Source organism: Anomalospiza imberbis, chromosome Z (genome assembly GCF_031753505.1).
Source record: "Anomalospiza imberbis isolate Cuckoo-Finch-1a 21T00152 chromosome Z, ASM3175350v1, whole genome shotgun sequence".
Taxonomy (NCBI): Eukaryota; Metazoa; Chordata; class Aves; order Passeriformes; family Viduidae; genus Anomalospiza; species Anomalospiza imberbis.
In genome coordinates this window covers 1,316,094-1,337,865 of record NC_089721.1, presented here as the reverse complement: position 1 = coordinate 1,337,865, position 21,772 = coordinate 1,316,094, and the positions used below count along the sequence as shown (strand labels likewise).

General features: G+C 41.0%; 1 protein-coding gene across 2 annotated transcripts in view; it reads right to left on the bottom strand.

The window, feature by feature from the left end:
• Positions 1 to 7,908: 7,908 nt before the first annotated feature.
• SMAD2 (SMAD family member 2) overlaps positions 7,909 to 21,772 on the bottom strand; it is a 49,096-nt gene continuing 35,232 nt past the window's right edge. For both annotated transcript variants that reach the window (XM_068176664.1, XM_068176665.1), the window contains 6 exons: positions 19,461 to 19,535; positions 17,822 to 17,875; positions 16,550 to 16,762; positions 14,671 to 14,808; positions 14,368 to 14,512; positions 7,909 to 9,890 (listed from right to left, as the gene is read on the bottom strand). In XM_068176664.1, coding sequence (XP_068032765.1) covers positions 9,767 to 9,890; positions 14,368 to 14,512; positions 14,671 to 14,808; positions 16,550 to 16,762; positions 17,822 to 17,875; positions 19,461 to 19,535 — 749 coding nt within the window. In that variant the 3' untranslated portion in view covers positions 7,909 to 9,766. The remainder of the gene's footprint in view (positions 9,891 to 14,367; positions 14,513 to 14,670; positions 14,809 to 16,549; positions 16,763 to 17,821; positions 17,876 to 19,460; positions 19,536 to 21,772) is intronic.

The following is a 21,772-nucleotide window of genomic DNA, read 5'->3' as shown; positions in this document are numbered from 1 at the left end:
GATACAAAACCGGATTTGTGCTCCTCAGCCCCATTTCCATTGAACCCGCTTCTGTGCTCCAACAACTCCTTCAGTGCTGTAACAAAAGGAAAATGAGCTTTGTGATCTTAAAGTAGCAGATGCCTATCACGAGCGTTCAGATAGCTGCTTTCAGGGTGCCTTTGTGACCACGTATCACTGCTGAAGCTGAGCACCAGCCGCCCTCTTATGCTTTTTTTCGGCTCCACCACTTTTCCTGTTTTACTAAACCTTAGTATTTCTCAGTCCTGGCTCTTTGCCCATTTTAATTTCATATGCTGCACAAACCTCAAAGTCTGCATACATTATGAAGACATTTTCCCTCCCATCAGTACTAACAGCACTGTTGCTAATTGCTGTGGTTTTTCTTCCCATTGGACTCTCAGACTTCTGAAGCTGTAGAAGAAAAGATAAGTGTACTTGTCTAGAAGGAGATTACTGTTTCTAAATTAATGTTATCATTTTCCAGACCTAAGTACCAAAAGCGATGCTAGGTTATGAATGTACACTTCTGTGATGGAGATGCATCTCCTGTGCAAACCAGGATCCTGTCAGGAATGTCCAGTCTGGAGGCAGACACTCTCCAGAGCGACCACAGCCTCCCTCAGTGCCTGGCAGTCCTGCCAGGCTGCTGAGCTCCTCAGGTGCCAGGCAGTTCTTCATCCAAAAGACATTTTCATTTGTTCCTCACTACAATTATTATTTGTCTTCCAGAACCTCCTCTACCAAATTTAATGCCCTTTGCTATTCATCAGACCTCTTTCAAAAACATAAGGCAATAGCTCTTTTTCCACCGTTAGACAGCAGCCTGGGTAGTGATTATTCATTCAGCCCTCAAGTGGACCTTGCTGATCTTCATCCATTTATGCCTGCAGGGGAGACCAGCCCAGGGTCCCTCTGCCTTTGCCAACTTTGGCACCAAGCATGAGGAAGCACAGCACAGGCACACAGCACAGCTAATCCTATTTGTGGGCACCTTGGCTGAGGCCTGTAAGAAATTTCACTTGAAATTGAATTCCTGTAAGAAATTTCACCTGAACCAACACCCCCTGTGACAGCACACTGTCCTCCACATGGTGTTACCCAGCAGGGTAATTCTTCCTGCAGCTCACAAATCTCCTCTCAGCAAGACCAGTGTGATTCTTCCCAGCACTTCACTGCAATCAAGTCCTGCCCCTCTGCCAAGAAGCTCGCCTCTGCTGCCTGGGGTGTTTTGTTTTTAACCACAGGCTCCACCAGTGATCCCACAGGGGAAAAAGAAATACACCAACACACAGGTGTGAAAGCCCTGGGGAATCCATGCTGAGTAATCCCCACATGAATCTCACCAGCTCTCACACACACGCACACATTTTTCTCAGCTTCACTTTGAGAATTCTGCAGATCCACCCACCAAGGACACGCAACACAAGCGGAAGAGACAGGTCTTCTGAAGTGTTTCTAAATTCATTATGCATTGGTGTAATTTCGAAGCAATTCATACACCTAGACAATTCCAGTGTATCTGTCCAACTGTTTGGTATCTCTGAAGAGTTCTGAGTGTGTGGCAGGTAACTGCAATTCCCTGGTCCAGGACTTGGCTCTACCCCTTGACCTGCCTCTGCTCCAGTGTGCTCAGAATTTGGATGCATGTTTGAGGCTCCGGTCTCCCTGTGTAGTTACTCCTTGATCAAAGGTAACCGTCTCCTAAACAACTCTTCCCCAAGATTAAACATGAACACATGGAGAACATCCAACTTTTTACCCAAAGATAAACTGCAACCCCTGGCTACCTACATTTAATAATCCTCCATGCCAAGTGCACAACAGCTGTTCTTGGAATTTTAATTCAAAATGAAAAGGCAAGCAAACTAGACCTTAAAGCAGAGTAAGTTTTAAAATCAAACTAAATTTGCAGCCTCAGGTACACATTACTCATAAGCTCAATTAATTCACGAGGCATAATTTTTTTATGATACCTTGCTATAGTTTTAGGCAAGCAAATAGAGCAAAAATGCTGCTGCTAACAGAAAAGAGTGTCAGAAGCTCGCTTTGTTTAATCTTCCCCTGCTGGGAAAACAGTAGGGCCAGAATGTCTATGCCCATAGACACTTTGGATCATATTCCAAAAGAAACAGGACAAGCAACTGGGCTATATCGAATCCATTCTGACTAGATCTTCTGCACGGGGGAGAAGGATCAAGAGCACCGAGGTCTGACATCTCTACATAACCATTGTCATTAATTTTTCTTCTGCCAGCTAACTAGATTTAATCCTGATTACAGTTAATGAAACAACAGCTAACACAACATGAAAGACTGCTCCCAGCTTTGAAGCCTTGGTTCTAGTTCTTGTAGCTGTGACAATGCAAGACAAGAACCTTGCTCCACACACTGCTTTCCCAAGAGAAGTCAACCTTACTCAGAGAACTTTTTGCCCAAGAGAGATGGAAAAGAGGACCAATATGACTAAAGAGTTTTTTAAAAGGCCTTCTTTAATATGGTTTATGATGGTTATTCACTCACCAAGCTTAAGTGGTCAGGAAAACCACATTTCATTCATATTTTCTCAGTAGTGATAAAGCTTCAGGCCAGTTGCAAATTGACTCCCTAAGCAGGTGTCCTGTCTTAATGATGCAGTGTATCTCCCATTGCCTATTGTCTGCTGTGTCCCCAGAAATGGTCCTGTAGCTTTAAGCTAGGCCCAGACAGAGAGAGAGGGGCAGGGGGAGTGGTGGAATTTTTTTGAGGCTTGTGTTCAAAACACAGAGGTAAGAGTTCCGTTCTCTCCGAGCTCGCAGACGTATGGAGCGAGAGATAGATCAGGAGTTTTTCTTTGCTTTTTTTTGCTGGTTTTCCTTATTAGCCAAGGCAAGAAAAGTTTTCCCAGGACTGTGGGGTTTTTTCCACCTCAAGAACTGTTCAGTCTTCCTCTGGTCTGGGACACCAGGACAATCTCTGGGGCTCCCCCTCCAAAGCTGCACACTGAGCCTGGATGCCAGGCAGAGCCCTGGAGAGTCTGAGCCACACCCACGGAAGGACTCTGAATTTGCCATCTCTTCAGAGCAACAAGAGGTTTCATTGTTTAACTTTTTTTTTTTTTTTTTTTTTTTTTTTTTTACTTTTTTTAAATGTTTGTGAGTACTTTGATTGTGAAATAAACAGCTTTTTTCCACTCTTCTCCAAGGAGATTTTTCTCCTGAACCAGTTGGTGGAGGGGCTGCTGGAATTCGTTTTTTCAGAGGAGACCCCTTTGGGAAGTTTCCTCCCAAATATGTCCCAAACCAGGACAAATGTTTTGGCGCCCAAAGTGAGGCTCAAGTAAGTGGAAAAAACCTGAACTGATTGCATTTTGGTTTCACTTACTTTGTCTTGGAATTAAGCTCTCAGTACCCACCATGTTGCTTGAGTTTATAATGTCTCTGGGTGGAGGCCTTGATGTTTCACTGGCCCCTGGGCCTGTTTGAGGTGTTAATACCTTTCTAGTCCCTAGGTTTATTTTCCTATCCACAGATAGCTCCAGTGTCCCCGGCACATAGAGGGGCACGGATTCGGCTTGCTATTTTACTGGGCATGGTGATAATGATTTATAAGGACTTAACAAAGGTACTGGGGTCTGTTAGAAATATGAGTGGTTTATGGATTTTTTTTTTTTTTGTACCCTGTGTCCCAGTTCCAGTAGTATGTTTTGGGGGTTTATTCGTAACTGCACCCAGTTTGTTAGAGGTGGAGCAGGGGGTGAGTCTTCCCAGCCTTTCCTTTCCTTCTTTTCCTTTAAATCTGTTATGTCACTTTTTGAGACTGTTCAGTTCCCCCTGGATGCCAAGGATACCACCCTTCTGGTATTTCATCTGGTAGGCTTTCTCTGCAAGGTTTGCAGCTTGTCTAGAATGAGGGCCAAGATGTCCAGAGGGGCTGATGAGACACCTGACCCAGGCGTGGACCCGGTTGTGGAAAATTCTGAGTGGTGTGGGGAATGAGAGAGAGCGGGCCAGATCCTGAAGGAATTTTCTGATCCAATAGCCTGGGAATTTCCCTGTGAACAAATTCAGAACCCAGATGAGGTGGGGAAATACCTGGAAGAGAAGTGCCATGATAAACCTAAGGAGAAAAAGATCATTGCAGTGAGCTGGGCCCTGGCCTATGCTTATCGCACCCTGCTAGATCCTGTAGGGCAGCAGACAGAGACAGGGGGGCAGGGAGATAAACCAGCAGCGATCCCAGTCACTCAGGCTGCAGCCAGCAGCCCAAGAACTCAGGCTGTAGCTAAACCAGACAGTAAGCCTCAACCAATGGCTCTTGCTCCTACCACGAGAGGCATGGAACACAAAACCAAAACCAATCGCCCAGTGGATGATGAAGATGCAGGGGAAGGAGCCTCAAGGCCAGCAACTGACTCAAGATCAAGCCACTACTGAGTCTTTTTCCCTGAAGGACCTTCATGGCCTAAGAAAGGATTACACTTGATGACCTGATGAGTCTATAATTAGTTGGTCGGTCTGTCTTTGGGATGCTGCAGGTGAAGCTACAATTCTGGACGGCACTGAAGCGAGGCATTTGGGATCCCTGTCAAATGATCCTGTCATCGACCAAGGAATGCTGAGGGGGGCTAAACCTCACAGCCTCTGGGCACGGCTCCTGGAAAGTGTAGCACAAAGATACCTGTGTGCAGATGATCTTCATATGCAGCAGACCCAGTGGAAGACTATAGAACAAGGGATGCAACGCCTGAGAGAAATGGCAGTGGCAGAGATTATCTTCTCAGATGACACAACAACTAGGAATCCAGACATGGTACCATGTACATCTGTGATGTGGCGAAAACTTGTACAACTTGGGCTGCAAGAATATGCTTCTGCTTTAGCAATAATGAAGCAGGATGAGAGGGATGAGACTGTGTTCAATATGGCAAAGAAGTTCTGAGCATTTGCAGATGCTGTGCATGGCCCGACACATGCCAGAATCGCAGCAGTGGAAACACGTCTGCAGAAATTAGAAGACAAGATAGAGGAGAATCACAAGAAACCCAGGGAGGAGATTAAAGAGGACCTTCTCCAAATCTCGGCAGTACAGATCAGAGGTTCTGGTACCCAGCGCAGACATTCCCCAGATGGGGAAAGAAGGTACACCCCACGAGCTGAGCTGTGATTCTTCCTGTGTGACTGTGGAGAAAACATGAGGAGATAGGATGGAAAATCTACTGCTGCTCTGGCACAACAGGTGCGTGAATTGAAGGAAGGCAAGACTCAGAGAGCAAGTTCCACCAAAAGGAAAGCAGCTCCAGTTGCCCGTAGCCAAGCTGCCAGGTATGATGATGATGATGACACGTCCGATCCCCTTGAAGGAACCTCCAAGACATATGCTCAGGGAAAGAAGGATGACCAGGCTTAGAGGGGCCCTGCCTCTAGCCAGGGAGAGGCAAGGGAAAACCGTATCTTTTGGACTGTGTGGATTTGTTGGCCTGGCACATGAAAACCACAAAAATATGAGGCCTTGGTCAATGCTGGTGCACAGTGCACATTAATCCCATTGAGACGTGTGGGGGCAGAAATCTGTTTCTATTGCTGGCATGACAGGGGGATCACAGGATTTGACTTTGGTGGAACTTTCTCTCTTCCTTCCAGAAGCAGTTGCTAATGCAGCTGGTATGTTTTTTGCTATTTTTATAATTTTTTTTTTAACAAAGCCAGTACCTCACTGATGCTTCAGAGCTAGCACTGAAGCTTCTGCATCCCCAAAATTAGGTTAGCCAAACATGTTTTGGTAAAAAGAACAGTGCTTCATACTCAAGTAAAACACTGTGTGGGCGGAGTGTAGTGAATCCTGTATTTCACAATATTTTAACTCAAAACCCAGCTGCAGTAAAATTTCAGCTTGCAATGCTAAAAAAACACAAAACTGTAACCACAATGAAGTGTGACAAGTTTCAAGGCTAAAACAAAACACAGTTCATTGTGCCAGCTATTCAGAACTGCAGATGATTATCAAACCCCCAAATTTCACACCCTCCCACGTCAACACGAAAAATATTGGACACATGGAAACAGAGAGCTTGATGAAGTATAGCAGTTGTGATTTCTAGCTGTGTGTTAATTAGTTTAAACCTTTTATTCTTAAATACCTTAGCTCACTACTTTGATAGCACTGGAGAACCTCTTAAGGCAGATGTTTGTATTATGCACTTAAAACAGGCTCCTCTGCCAACAGCCTATACTACCAGACAGCCAAATTCAGATTTTACCTCTCCCTGTCAATTTTATATGGAGTCTTAAGTTAAATTATTTACTCTCCTTGCCTACAATTGGTCTCAAGGAGGTTAAGATCTGGTTAAACACAATGTCCTGAATAAAAACAGGAGAACACCACAGCTCTCACGGTGTTCCAGATTTGTGTAACACCACCTGAGACTCCACACAAAATGCTGAAATACGAGTAGGGCCTGCCTATTGTAGGGATCTTTCCACCTAAGAAGGAGCCATGTGCAAAAAGAAGAGGGAAATGTGCAGAGATTATGACACTCTACTATCAATTCTCACAGTTTAAAGCTGCAGAAGTCCAAGCATTCGACATGGTTCTCAAAGCCTCAGCCCTGAGACAACTTATAAATGAAGTCAGGTTTTTCTTTAAAGGAAGGGTTCTGAAAAGTCAACTCTGTGCCTCCAAGCTGACAAAAGGCAACTCAAAAACAATTTTTAGGTTTGGATGTTTACATCAACCAGCTGGTGTTGGATTACTTGGCTTTGGCAATACTATGAAAATCGAGCTCAGGCAGGGCTAGTACAAGAGAGATCAGAACCCCAGCTCATGGAATTAAAGTCAATGCTACACAAAGTCTGTACAGAGTTTTTTCAGCTCTGTGATACAGATAAGCAGCTGGCTTCCCATACTTCACTGAAAATATCTCCACTTCTGTACTCCCTGCTTGCTAGGTGTTTTATTTTGCAAAATAGCCCCATTGAAAAAAAAAATCACTTTTTATTTGTATTTTGGACATCAGTACTTTGACTGGCAGAAGAGGAGAGGGAGGAAGACACATTCCTTATGTACCACAGGCATTCTGCATTAAGATGCTGCAGCTATCTGCATGATTTTGAAGAAGAGCAGAACAGCAGTGTCAGAAAGGCACTGGATTAAGAAGCAGGGGTAGGTCAAAGCTAGTCAAGAACTGCCATAGGCACTGAAATGAAACACAGGCGAGTGAACATTACAAACACAGATAAGCTCCCTTGTGCCTCTAAGCTGTGGCTGGAACAGCAATGGCAGGAGTACATTTCAGTGGTAGTAGCAGAAGTCAAAAACAGTGACTTCAACACAGACCAGAATGGTCCTGCACCCAGGCAGCACCACAGGCAAGGTCTGCAGGGTCCTGGCACTCTCCTTGGAAGTGCCCGCTCCGAGAAGATGCAGAGTCAAGGTTACTACAGTGTTCAAGGCAAAGCAACTAACACTGCCACAGGTGAAAGGCACATTCAGAAATCCACTGCAAGGAGGCCACAGAATTAGGCCACCCAGCTTATTCAAGCTGCAACCTGCTCAAAAATATGAGTCTGACCCAGACAAGTTGCTCTTATCTGTCTCACAGGTGAAAGTAAACACCTGAGATAGCAGGATGCAATTTGATTGTGGCAGGGAAAAAACAACTGCTTTGATAAACTCCATCAGGAGTAGGAGTCTGTACCACGAAACACAAACAGATCCAGAACCTCCACAACAGCCACATGGAAAGTGGTATTAAGATCTAAACCCTACCTTTCCATCTACCACGTGCAGGACACTTGTACCATTTAACTGGGTGGATTACAGCAACGAAAAAAATATATAGACAGCAATTAATTAAAAAAAAAAAAAAAAAAAAAAAAAAAAAAAAAAAAAAAAAAACAAAAAAACAAAAAAACAAAAACCAAAGGGCCATTTTGAGAATTAAAACTTTTATTAGTGTATTCACATATTAGGCAAATGCAACACGCATGAAGCTTATCTCTTAGGTCCACAAGTTCTACCAATACATTAGTCTACTGGTAAAACTAGCACAAACTGGTAACTGCTTTGCCAATTTTTTAAAGGTGTCTGGCCCGTTTTCTCAAGGCTTGATTTTTGGTATTGCTTCTATGCCCTAGTCATTATGGCATAAAAATATCCATCACTATCATCAATTCAGTCAAGTGATTAAAAGCTGTAACACTGGCCACATTTTTGTTCTCAAAGCTAAGTTATCACTAGCCGTACTTACAAAGTACAGAACTAGTGTAATTGATGAAACAATGGAAAAAAACAGACAAAGGCAATCCTGCTACTGCCACAATAACAAAAGAATGACAGACAGCTAGATCACAAGATTGTTAGTAAGATGTGTATTTTTCAAGTCAGAATAACCCTTCTATACAGTTTCCCAACCCAGCCCCAACCCAGACTTATTTGTAGAATATATTTCAGAATATTTTTAATATGGTGCAGCTGTAGTGTCCAAGGGTTCACAATAACATGCACTGTCATGAAGAACCTGGAAGTCCTCCTTCGCTGGTCATACCTCAGCAACCACTATTCTAGAGGTTTTGCAGAAGCAACTACTTTTAATAACAAGGCCCATTATGACATAATGAATGCATATGATCTGGTGTGTAAGTAAACTATAAAAGCGACTCAGATAAGAAATTTAAATTCTGTTACTGAAATATGTTAAGAAGCTGCATCTATTTAAAAACTAAACAAAGAGTCTAGCTTACCCCAGGAAATAATTTTTCAAGGTATACGGTTCTGAAAACTAAACCCCATTATTTTTAGTGGCATATGAAAAAATGAAAAAAATACAGATGATAAGGGATAAGACTTATTAAATGGAAAAAAAAAAAAAACAGATGTAAGGGGTAAGCCAATAACCTTCTGCACTTAGTCCAATATCTAAAGCCATGATAAATTCTCAGTCCATGAGAAAAAATCAATCATTTCAATGATCCAAGGTACAAAAAGGTCCCAAGTTACACCACTGCCAGCAATACTGCTGGCAACAGATGCATCAACTCAAATGGTATCAACAAGTAGACTGCTAGTGTGATGGACACTCAGAATTTATAATATGAATTCATTTTAGGCCCCATTAAGTATATAAAGTGTCTTAAGACTTCACAGATCAATCTCAAGACATTTCTTTCCCTTCCAATGGAGGGACTTTCTCTTTAAGAACACAGCAAAAAATTCATCTTTTCTATAAGGAAAGTCTTTTATGTTTAGGACAACTTGAAAACCTGCTTATATTAAAAAAATATAAAAGAATAAGGGAGCAAAGTCTTGGAATTTCATGAGATACTTGCCCCAATCAAAAAAACAAAATTACTATTTATGGGAACTAAAATGTAGAACAGCACAACACTGTGATATTTGAGATCATGATTCATTATCTGTATATATACTTAGCTATTCATGTTATTGATAACCATTAGGACACTCAATTATATACCCAATAAAAAACACCATTAAAGAGTCTTTAGAACTGTCCCTTCTTTCTGAAGAAGGCTTTTCTATACACTAAAATTTCATCTAGTATCAGAGTATAGGAAACAGAATCCACAAGGTGCTTTAACTGATGAGACCTCAAGTGCTGTTTTTTCTTTTTTCTTTTCTTTTTTTTTTCTTTTTTTTTTCCTTTTTAAAAAACCTTTTTAGATAGTAAACAGTTCATGGGGACCACACACAAATACTACGACAGACGAGCTGTTATATTAAGTCTGTTGACTGGACTTGATTTTTAGCCCACTGGTGAAAGAGGAGAGTTTTAGGACATGCTGGAGCAGCGAACTGAAGGGGAGCCCATCTGAGTCAATACTTTGTCCAGCCACTGTAGAGGCCCGTTCAGGTGAAGCTCAATCCAGCAAGGAGTGCTTGTTACCGTCTGCCGCCTAGAAAACAAAGAATAGGGAAAAGTCACTCCACTGGGATGGTGTCACCAGGTTTTGGTAGCAGGGGAGGCTTCTGCCAGAAGCTGCCACAAGCTTCCTTCATGTCTGGAAGAGATATCATATCCTTTGGCAGCTCTGAAGATGGACATGCTGCTGGTCAAGGCTGGGCCAGTTAGGAATGGAGATACCTCTGGGATAACAGATTAAAGAAAGGTTTAGGTTGTTTCCCAGTTTTAATTGCCACAGAAGAGCAGGGTGAGAACATGTGAGAGGAACAACTCTGCAGACACAAAAGGCAGTGGAGAAGGAGGGGCAGGGCAGCTGTTCCAGGTGCCAGAGCTGAGGTTTCCCTGCAGCCTGTGGGGCAGTCCATGGAGAGGCAGCTGTGCCCTGCAGCCCCTGGAGGGCATGGGGATGCAGAGATGCACCTGCAGCCCCTGGAGGAGCCCACACCAGAGCAGGGGGATGCCTGAGAAAGGCTGTGAGCCTGTGGGTGGCCTGTGGAGGGGGGAGCCCATGATGGAGCAGCCTGTCCTTGAAGGACTGCATGCCATGGAAGAATGATCCATGTTGCAACAGTCCATGGAGAGTTGTTGCCCATGGGATGGACTCCCACTGGAGAAGCTAATGTAAAACTGTCTCCTGTGGGAGGGACCCCACATTGGGGCAGGGGAAAGACTCCGACTTGTCTTCCTGAGCAGTGGCAGGAACAACACCTGAAAAGCTAACAATGACATGCATTCCTACCTCCTTTTGTAGCTGGGGGAGAAGGTAGAGCTGGCAAGGGGTGAAGGTGTTTTAGGTCTTATTTTACTTCTCATTATCTTGATCTGGTTATGTTAGCTATAAATTAATTCAATTACTCTGATTCAAGCCAGTTTTCCCAAATGGTATTTGGTGAGGGTCTCTCCTTGTCTTATCTCATTTTATCTCTTTTGCTGTATTTTCTCTCCCCAGTCCAGCTGTGGACAGGAGTGAGAAAGCTACTTTGGTGGCTGCCTGGAATCCAGCCAGTCAACCCACTGTGGTAGGTTCAGCTGCCACAAAATTCTGCATCATATGATTAAATATGTTTCCATACATATCTAGCACACAGAGATAAAAATCTGTAACCATTACCATAACTGTTACTAAACTTTTTCCAGAAAAAAAAAAAAGTCCCAGAACCCCAAAGCACTTCACATATGTAAGACAAATCAATAATTACATGCTTGTCCATAATACATGAAGAATATTTCACCCTGGAGAATAATAACACAAGTATTTCCTTCAAGTGCCACACCAAGAGCTTTACTTCTAAAAAGAAATTCAGAAGTGAAGGTTGTCTAACTGATGCAGTGTTCACACCACAAACAACTGTGTGCAGCTGTATCTCAACTTTTCAAGGGTCTGCATGCGTAACTGGATTTGAATTTTGTAGACAACTACTGAGAAATATGGAATAGAAACCTTTGGCTCTGCATTGTCAGCGTGGCCAACAGCACAATGCTATGGTGATGAAAAGCTCTGGCTTTTTAGAGTAGACTACATGATAAATGTACAAAAAAAATTGGTATATGTTGTCAGAAACACTGTATCAAAACACGGTGTGTGGTTACACTGTGCTAACTGATGGTATCTCAAAGGAGCACCAAACTTTATCTCTGATTTCCTGTAATCTTACACTTCTACATGTGTTTTGTCCTGTAACATCCTCACACAAACAACTGAAGTAGAAATTGTGTTTTTTCCCTTGTCCTATATACTAACTTGCCTATAATTTTCCACAATAGAAGCCCTTATTTTAACACCACATAGCAAATTTCAGTAAAGTTGAAGGACTGACAACCATAAAAGCGTCATTCTGTCTCCCATATACTTTGTTTCACAGATCTGTTATTCAAACATCTTCCTTCTCATCTCCAAAGTAAAGAAATCAGTACCGGACAAAACAAAGTCTGCCTGAGAAATCCTATTTCACTGTACCCACTCTAGGCATGGGAGTTTTCCGTAACCAGACTGGCAAGACTACGGTTACTAAGCCAGTTTTTCATAGTAATTCCAGCTATCCCAAGATTCAAAGGCAGCAGATAAGTCAGACACAAACTGAGCTCCCTAATTTTTACTGTCGGCACTGCAGCCCTTTGCTTTAAGGAAATCTGATTATATAAACAGAGGAACTGAAAAGGCAGAAAGATTAAGACAGTGAAGATTGATTTCAAAAGTTTCACATTTTCTAGGAGAAGACAGCAGCTGGGGTCTGTGCTCTTTCAGCACTCTACAAAACAGTTATCTTAGCCCCAAATGCTATGCCAGAACAAAGTGATACAACAGAAAAACAAATCTAAACCACAGGAAATATAGTTCCATTTACTCTTGAATCTTCTCCCAGTGAAGGAAGTTCATTATCCCACCACTGTCAACTCTCCTGCAATGTGTTTCACAACATAATTCCTCAAAATTTTACAACTGCTTCTCTTCAACAATCTTCCCTTTGCACCATGTGTGTAAAAATTGGTAAAATAGTGACAGTCATTGAGCAACCATCTTAAAGCTGAAAACTCAGCTTCTTCAACCCAAAGATTTCCAGTTCAAAGATCACTAATTACCTCTGCTGAACTTTCTTAGAAGATGATCCTGGGCCTGGATAGTTCCTGTGCTAACATGAACATTTGACTGGTGATCTGAACTCATACCACCCCCAGTTTGAGCCAATATGTAACAAAGCAAAAAGCTTTGTCAGGTATTGTGTTTACTAAGCCCATAAAACATATCACCTTGCTGTACCTGCACATTTAGGCACATATGCTTAAAATGCAAGTAATGCTTTGCCTAAGCCTGTTCTATAAGAAATGTTTTTTTCACATAATAATGAAGCAGAGATGTTTTAACAAGAGTGATGGGGTTTACAGTGTTTCCTGATCCATTTCAACAAGTCAGGCTACATTAATTTAAATTCAAGGTTGTGTCATTGGAGCCACCTCTTCTTGCTCTAATCCCAACTGCAGCATATTTACAAGCTCTGTGTATCAGTAATTTATTACCATCATCTTAAAGAGAGGTGCAAAGAAATTAGTTCAGCATGAGTTAGTAACGAGTTTTTGTGCTGTTTTGGCAGTGCTACCACTGCAGCTTTTTCAATCCTATGGTCTACAAACAGTTTGTAGACCAACCACCAACATCTTCCCACTCAGAAGTAACTTTAACAAAAGCCTCCCCACAGTTTTAAACTAGCACTTACACTCACTTTAAGATGCCTCTATATAATCTGACTGATTAAGCCTTTCTTCTGCTCACATTTGAATGTTGTATTTAATTATGCCTAAGTGTATACATACGCCTTCAGAGCCAAATCCAATAGCTCTTTAAACCTGAGCCAGATTTTTTTCTTGTGTACCTCTTCCTAACAAAGAGGTACCAATTTATTCCATTACTCAAATTTCTCATTTCATCTCATTAGACTACTACAAAATTGGCTTCATCTAGCTGAGAAACGTCCCCCACATACTAACATTGCTATTTACATGTATGTATTTCAAGAGCAGATAAATGAATCAACCCGAGAGGAGCCTACACACCAGTATTCAATTTCAGAAATGATATGGCTTTAAAAAAAATCATTATTGCATTAGGGTATTGACATGTTAGACTTCATTCTTTCAGTGGACAATTTCTAGAGAGGTTTAAGGAATTTGTTTAAAACCACAGGTCTAGCCCTCCAAAATAATGAAAGCTTTAGAACTGCTCAGTTAGAAGTCAATTCCTTTTATTCTTGAATTTCCATACTGCATTAAAAACAGGCACTGTCCTCAACTACCACTTTTCATTTGTGCTAATAGAGAACACAATTGGAATCTATTCAAAAGCAGATAGAATGCTATTTTTTTCCACTCAAAGAACTGTTTTTTAGAAGTTTTACTACATAAACACAGTCATCTTACTCCTGCAAAGCTTTTTCCACTGCAAGTTCCAAAATACTTGCCATCCCTTAGATGCATGCTCTCCAGCAATTTCATTCTGCAAGAGGCACTGCAAGTCTCTCCGTTGGGTACCACCAAGCCCATCCTGCAGCACAGCCTAAGGAACTCATGCTACATGCAGAACAGGACAGAGACCTGAATGACTAGAATGACTGCAAGTCTAAGCAAACAACCTCACAGCACAAACTGCGGAACTTCAAGGTGATGGCACGGATTTCACCACAACACGCAAGCCAGCAGCACTGAGCAAGGGAATGGAACTTTGATGACATTCCTTGCTCAACAGTTGGCTTCAATGCAACACTAAAATCAGTTTATGGACTTTGTAAATTAGCAGTTCCATAGATGAGGGGGAGGGAAAAAAGGAAAATATGGGTTCAATTTGCAGATAGCATACCCACAATAGCAGTAAGAAGTGTGTATGTATAGCTTTCAAGCCAGACAGAAATGGTATACTAGTGAAAGAACAAAACTATTAACGCTAAATTTAAGAGCAAAGGTTTTTTTTTTTTCCTTACCTGTATTCAGCCCCCCATCCTTTAACAAAGCTCATTCTGATGGTACACATTCTAGTAAGCTGATAAACTGCTTCAAAGCCCTGATTCACAGATTGAGCCAGAAGAGCAGCAAATTCTTGGTTATTAAAGATTTTTAGATTGCATCCTATAAAGAGTCAAAAAGGTACAGTCAGTGAATACACTTGCATTTGCTACACAGAAGCCTGAATCTATGAAGAAATTACAAAAAAGGAAAGCAAGTGTCATTCAGTGAATATTTTCACAGTGGGTATTTTCACAAGGGACCTTTGGTAGGCTACTGACCTGGAGGAATTTTGCACACGGTTGCAGGATGCCAGCCATATCTTTGATTACAGTTGGGGCTCTGAACGAAGATCGCGCTATCACTCAGGCACTCAGCAAAAACTTCTCCACCAATGTAATACAGACGCACTCCCCTGCCTGTAGTAAAATCCAAAGGAACTCTAGTTATGGTATGACACAAACAGATTAGGGACCAACTTGGTCTTCTTTTTTAGAGAAGACCAAGGTTTTTCTTTACAACAGGAACAGAAATCAATTATCTACATGACCTCACTGCTGTGCTGACAGATGTAGCAGGAGCAGAACACAAATTGCATTTTTCTCCCACAAATGCACAATATAGGAAGGAAACGCAGAATAATTTTTGGTCAAAAGTGAAAAAGCCTTTTCCAGCTATACAATGGCTTGTAACCAAATCCAAGCTTAGAAGCAGTGTTCATAAAAACAGAATTAAAACTTGTCCTAATATTAAAGCACTGTATATGAAGCAGCACAGGCCACTATGGTCAAAAGTGAAAACACAAGATCACCACCGCAACACTCTCTGCTTACATGCACCCACACTATTTCACAACCCACTGCACAACCCTGTACTGCTTTAAGAAAAACAATATGACTTCATTTAGCCTTATTACAAAAAAAATCTGTGAAAAAAATCAACCTTTAAGTTGTTAATTTGTTCTGTCTCTCTGAGTGGAAAACAAATCTGCATGGTTTATTTCTAGCAGAAAGTAAATAACGTGCAATTGATCTCCCAGAGAGAACTATTTATAATTAACAGATACTTTAGAGGCCATAGTTTCCATTCGCCTCTTTCGTTAAAACAATTTTTCAAACAAAATATGAGCTCCTTCTATTAAAGAGTAAGGGCTCATGAGATTCCTGCTTTTCCTTATCATTGATCATTTTGACCAGTCAGCACAGGCACAGCCTGGGTTTCTGCACATCTAAAGTTTTATTAGAGAAGCATTTGGATTTGGCATTTGGACTTGGCATAAAAGGAGTCAGTTCTACAGAAGAGGTTGAAATTTTACTGCAAGTAAAAACAACAACAACCAAAAAAATCTCGTAAATGTTGCTAATGAAAGTATCCAGGAAAAAAAAAAAAGGGATGAAGGTAGTTTACTGAAGAACCCGAAGTCAAGTCACTGCATTGTGGAAAACAACATTCTTGACTAACCATTACAAAGAAAACTTTAATCATGTCAAAACAATGGGTTCTCAATAGCAGCTTTTCCCATTTCAGAAAAGAATTCAGAATTTCATTCTATCAGTGCCCATTCTGCATTTTATAAACTAGAATAAACTAAGCAACATGGAACATGGGAATATTTTGTAATTAAAGCTTAAATTTCAATTACAAGCAATTCTGAATATAAATGCTGCCTAGGGCAGAGTGGACCACTGAGGATGCTGGGAGCCACAAATCTGCCCCCAGGATGCTTTGGTGCACCATCATTTTCCAGAAGGCAAGAACAGCAACGTGAATACAGGAGTGCCACACACTAGAGTGGCTTTCTCCTGTGCTGCTCTGAGCATGACAGCTGTGTGACTGCAGCTGCCACCAGCTGTGGGCCTATGGAGTGAGGAAAGGCAGCTCCTTTCAGCTCCAGCCATCGCTACATCTCTTCCCAGTTCAAACGGTCTTCAGCAGCAGAAGCTGCTACGTTTCTCCCTAATTTCAGAAGCAGTGACTCTGTGTCTTTCCACTTCTGTTCTCAGCCAGAGAGACCAAGCTATTCTTGACAAGCCCTAAGAGATACAGCTGATGGCTGGCTGCACAAGGATGAAAGGAACCCAACACACATCCCACCTGGGAATTCCAGATAATTTAACCGACAAAATTAAATTGAATAGTTAAAAGATCACAGATCTTTACCTATATGTCGCCTTGTCATTTCCACTGTAGCATTTCTGTTTACATTGGAAAGCAGACCTAGACAAAATCGCTCTGAATTTGATGGATCTGTAAAGCCATCTACAGTCAGGGAAGGCTGAGACGCATGGAAGGTTTCTCCCACTCTTTGATTCAATTCATAATATGCTATTGAACACCAAAACGCAGGCTCCGAGTAAGTAACTGGTTGCAAGTCTAAAAAAAAATTTTAAAAACCAAGCTTAACACAGATTTTGAGGCTGCTATTTGTCTACCCTGCTATTTGTTTCTCTCAGAAATGACAGCAGTAGTCTCCTCAAACTACTCAAACTATATTTTGCTTGCTGTCCTTTTTACCTACTTCAGTAAATAGAATGGAATTCAATCTTCCACACAAGGCAAGGAGGAGAGGAAGAAGGGATGATCTAATCTGACCACAGCTCATTTAGCTCAGTACTTGCATTTTGCTCGGCAAAATGATTAAGCTAATGGTGCTCTGAGCGCCAGACGTTGAGACATTCCTGTTGTCTTTTCTGTAGCTTGCAAACATTTTGGCAGCATTAAAGAAAAGATTAAACTATCAAACACTGAACAACAAAAAGGAAAGAAAAAATAATATGAAAATAATGTTCTTTTGTATTACACTGTCTCTTTAGATAAAGGTAGTTCTAAGCTACTTTATTGTCCCCTACTAGAGAATCTTCCCTGTGTATCTTCAGGTTATTTTCTTCACCTTTTTACCTACCCTAATTACTTACTCAGTGTTCTGCATTTTCCTGTCACATCCTGTCACCACTCCTTAAACAAACCGATGGCAATCTGATCTTCCTGTGGCACTTACACAGACACCCAGCAATACCACTGGATCAAAGCAGGTGGGCTACTAATGTGGGAGCAACAACTGTGCTGTGGTTACAGGTGAAACAGTACATGAGAAGAGCAGCAGAACACACATACAAGGGAGACAGCAAGTCTGGGCAGCATTACGGAGAGGCAAGCATCCTTTTAAACTATTCATTTTATAAATACTATTCCTGCACACACAGAGATATCACTCCTTCTCTTTGCTACAAGCTCAACAGGTACAGAAATAGAGTAATTGTTAACAAGTGATTAACCCAGCCCCATTATGCTTAACATCAGGAAGCCTACACAACAGTGACCTCCTAATATAGCTCCTAATTTCTCACAGCACATTTTCACTTTTAAAGTAATTACATATATAATGAAGAGTCACTGCACATGGAAAAATAATTGTAAGTATTTCCAGCTTACCCAGGCTATGATTAACTGGAGAGAGAGTACTAGGAGACAGCTCTGCTGGAGATCCTGTTGAAGCAAGACAGACAAGTTTCAGAGCAAATGGTTTTTGTTATTTCAGATCAGTAGGCATAACCATTATCCACAGCAGGCTTACAATGAAGTTTTTCAGAGTAAGAAACCTCAGTTTTCTGGAATATCACACATTTACACGGAATTAGGATTTCATTCAATTTTCCAGACTTCTGGGTACCCACCCCTCCTTGTAAAGGCTCAATTAACTTAGCATTGTATTTGGCAGAACTCTGCTGCTTCGTGCACACTCTCAACATTATTTAAGCACTTCTCCAGTGAGAAGGTAGTGACTTCCCAAATTCACTAAATAAACAAGTAAGACTGGATGAGACAAGCAAGACATCGCCTCTCTGTTCTCAAAGGAAAAGGTTTATCTTGGAAAAGACCTTCCAGTATCTGAAGGGAGCCTTCAATAAAGTTGGAAAGGGACTGTATACAAGAGCAGGTAATGACAGGACAAGAGAGAAAGGCTTCAAACTGAAAGAGATTTGGATTAGATATTGGGAAAAAAAATTTTATGGTGAGGACAGTGAGGCCCAGGCACAGGTTTTCCAGAGAAGCTGTGGCTGCCCCGTACCTGGAAGTGTCCAAGGCCAGGCTGGACAGGGCTGGGAGCAACATGGGGTAGTGGAAGGTGTCCCTGGTGGAAAGAGACAGTCTCTAAAGTCCCTTTTATCCCAAATCATTCTATAATTTATGATTCTATTATCGCCAGAAAAAAGCAAGCTAGATTTCCTCAGTTGAGGAAATAATTCTTTCCCAGAAGGAGGAATTTAAACACTCATAAAAACATGAACTCTCCAACACAATTCGCACACAAGGTGGCAAAATACAGAAAGGCTTTCACGGAAACATTCCTACAGTGACTGCTGATGTCAGGCTGTTTTAATTAAGGTATTTATTGTCACATAGTGGGAAAATATTGCAGCTCTTACAGAAAATGGAGCAGCTGATCCTAACTTACTGAAAATGGTTTCTAACATTAGCTAACCAAGCTCACTCAAGTCTGCCAACACACAGCAGGAGGTTCTTACCCAGCACGTTAACTGTGCTTTGTCCAAATCTAAGGTCAACCACTTTCTCGAGAAACCCTTACATACAAATGGCACAAACGCTGTTAATCTTGCCACAGAACCTTCCACACAAGAATTAATTTGAAACATGGCAGAAGTGGTAAGTTTGTCAGAGTTTGAGATAGGTTCTCAGAACATGGATTGTCTGTACCTTGTTTAGGCCAACAGACATTGTGCTTCAATTAACCTGTTTGCCGGGGAATGGCTGAAACCAATTAGCTATTAAAATCTATTTTAAGGGTTTCTGGTGAAGTCTTAATTAGACTTGTATGCTTCTGTTACAGAACAAATATAATATACTTAATATGCCACAGAATGTTTTAGCAGCATTTCCCTGGCAAAAAATTGTTCTGTTCATTAAAGACTGAAAGTGGTATTTTAGGCAGAAAACACCGGGTTTTACAGAGGAAAACTGACACCATCTTTTGGGCTAAATTCATGCTCCTATGCAGAGGGATCACAGCTAGTAATACAAAGCCTTGAAAGTGACAAAAATTAAATGTTACCTGTATCCATGCTTTGGTTCAGCTGCTGGTCACTTGTTTCTCCATCTTCACTGATATATCCTGGAGGAGGTGTTTCTTATAAAAAAAAAGAAAAATCCACCAATTTGTAAAATGACTAGGCAAACTTCTGTAAGATTCAAGTCTTGTGCATTTTGTAATGACATCTTCTTGAGCTCTGTTACACCTACCTGAAGACTGAATCTGAATGTCATTTTACTGTCCCTTTTTTCCTTCAAGTAGGACTTATAAACATGTTACCTGCCTTATTGGTATGTAAAATGTATCTTCTTTTGTATGTCAGTCAGTTGCTGAAATATGTTATATAAATACCAGAATCCTTGTTCCATTTAAGACAAGATGCTGTCACTACAATGAGTAACAATTTTGCAATTGTGATCAACAGCTTTCATATTTAGTAGAATTACAAATGAAAAAAACCATCTGGTGATTTCCACAAAAAAATAATGTGAGCTGTCTTTATGTAGGATAACCATCAGATCAGATATCCTCCCACACCTTACTGAAGTTGTTAGATTTAAAGGTTGTTTTTCAGTTCAGTCCCCAAATATGTACTTCTTCCATACACAACAGCTGATTTGACTCATTTTTAACTATATTAACTTAGAACACTGCACAAGTTATATTATTACTACTAATACTTCTAAGCTTTATTACAACTATCATCTGCTCTTTTAACTAGCTTTCTTTAAAGACAGAATTTCCCAGACCAAAGTAAATTCAGTACCAACTTTGAAGCGTTCTGACACCAGAAACTGTGTTTAGTTCCTCCGAAATATCTTCAAAAACCCAGGAGAGTATGCATGTTCATCTTCTCCTTTCAAAATGTTCTTCATAATCCAGATAACAAGTTAACCAACTGCCTTTCAGGAAATATGTTTCTTTGAACTGGGCAAATGTCTTTTCCTACACATTACAGGCAAAACCTGTGTTTCTTTAGTGAAAGTGTTTGAAGCTAACTATCTTTACAATCACCTTAGAATTGTCTCTGAAACTTCCAGGGATTAAACACCTTTAATTACGTTATTACCAAACAGCAGAAATTTAAAGATAAAGCCTTTTTGCTTAAGAAATAAAATAAAATTATAACAAGTATCATGTCTGAGATATATTGCAATATTGTGAGATCAGAAGGAAACCAGTGAGAGGAAACTAGATTAAGTCAGTTGATTAAATTAAAATGAACTGAGAAAATTTTATCTTTGATTCATTCTGTGTGCTAAATATAGACATGACATAATTCAAGTGAGAATTTAAAAGGACAATTAAAGGAAATCTTCACTAGTAAGAAATATGGTAACAAAAATTATATCCATTTTGAAGATTTTTACAGCAATCATTGTGATACAGGGGACTCCACCATTCTCCAAATCATTAGCCATTGCTTAAGCCCATAGCTGTGGCAAAAGGTCAATACACATTTCCAATCCAACCCATGACTCCGTTTCCAGTTGCTAATCTAGAATCTTTGGCACAGATTATTTTCCATGCCTAGTCTCTGCCCAAACAGAGATGATTTAGTCTACCTAGTACTATTAACAGTTTAAGGTCGGAGGTTGAGCACCACACAGCTGGAAATGAACACTCAGGCGGGGCACCAAAAATTTGTCATAGAGCTTGAGTGCTGCCAGAAGTGTGGATGATGCGGCTCAGCTCATCCAGAACCTGAACTGGAACATGCAGCTCCCAAGGCCACCCTGCACCTTCATTACCACCAAGCTATCTTGTAGATCAAGTACTGAGACAGGTCTGGGGTACAAAGCTACCAGACGTGAGCCGGCCCTACCGCTGAAGAAAACTGCTCCCTGAAGAAGGCTGTCAAGGCACACAAGGCTTATCAGAACCCAGCCAAGCATTCTAGATTAAGTCAGCAAGGTCAAATAAAGTAAGATACCACGATATGAGCACAGGAGGAGGGTGTCAGTGACAAAGACAAGGAGGTGTGGTTACCTGCATAAACACTGAAGATCATGTGAGTTCCTACAATCACCTTGAGCAAACTTCCTGCAAATAACTACTTTAGCTCATTTCCATAGCACTGGGTTTGCAGCAAGTGGCTTTCCAGTAAGCTGTTTGCAAATCTTACCAAAAGCCCTCAGTTTGAGTTAAAAAATTATACGCAGGTTAAGAAAGCAACACCAACTTCAAGCACCTTAAATTGTTCTATAAAGGTGGAAACAGATGTGGCCAAAATTAAACAGAAAGGTGAAATTGATTGTTTAATGCCATTCGAAAACAGAAGCAACATTCTGCTTAAGACCTGTATGTACATTGCACATTGCATATATTTGAGT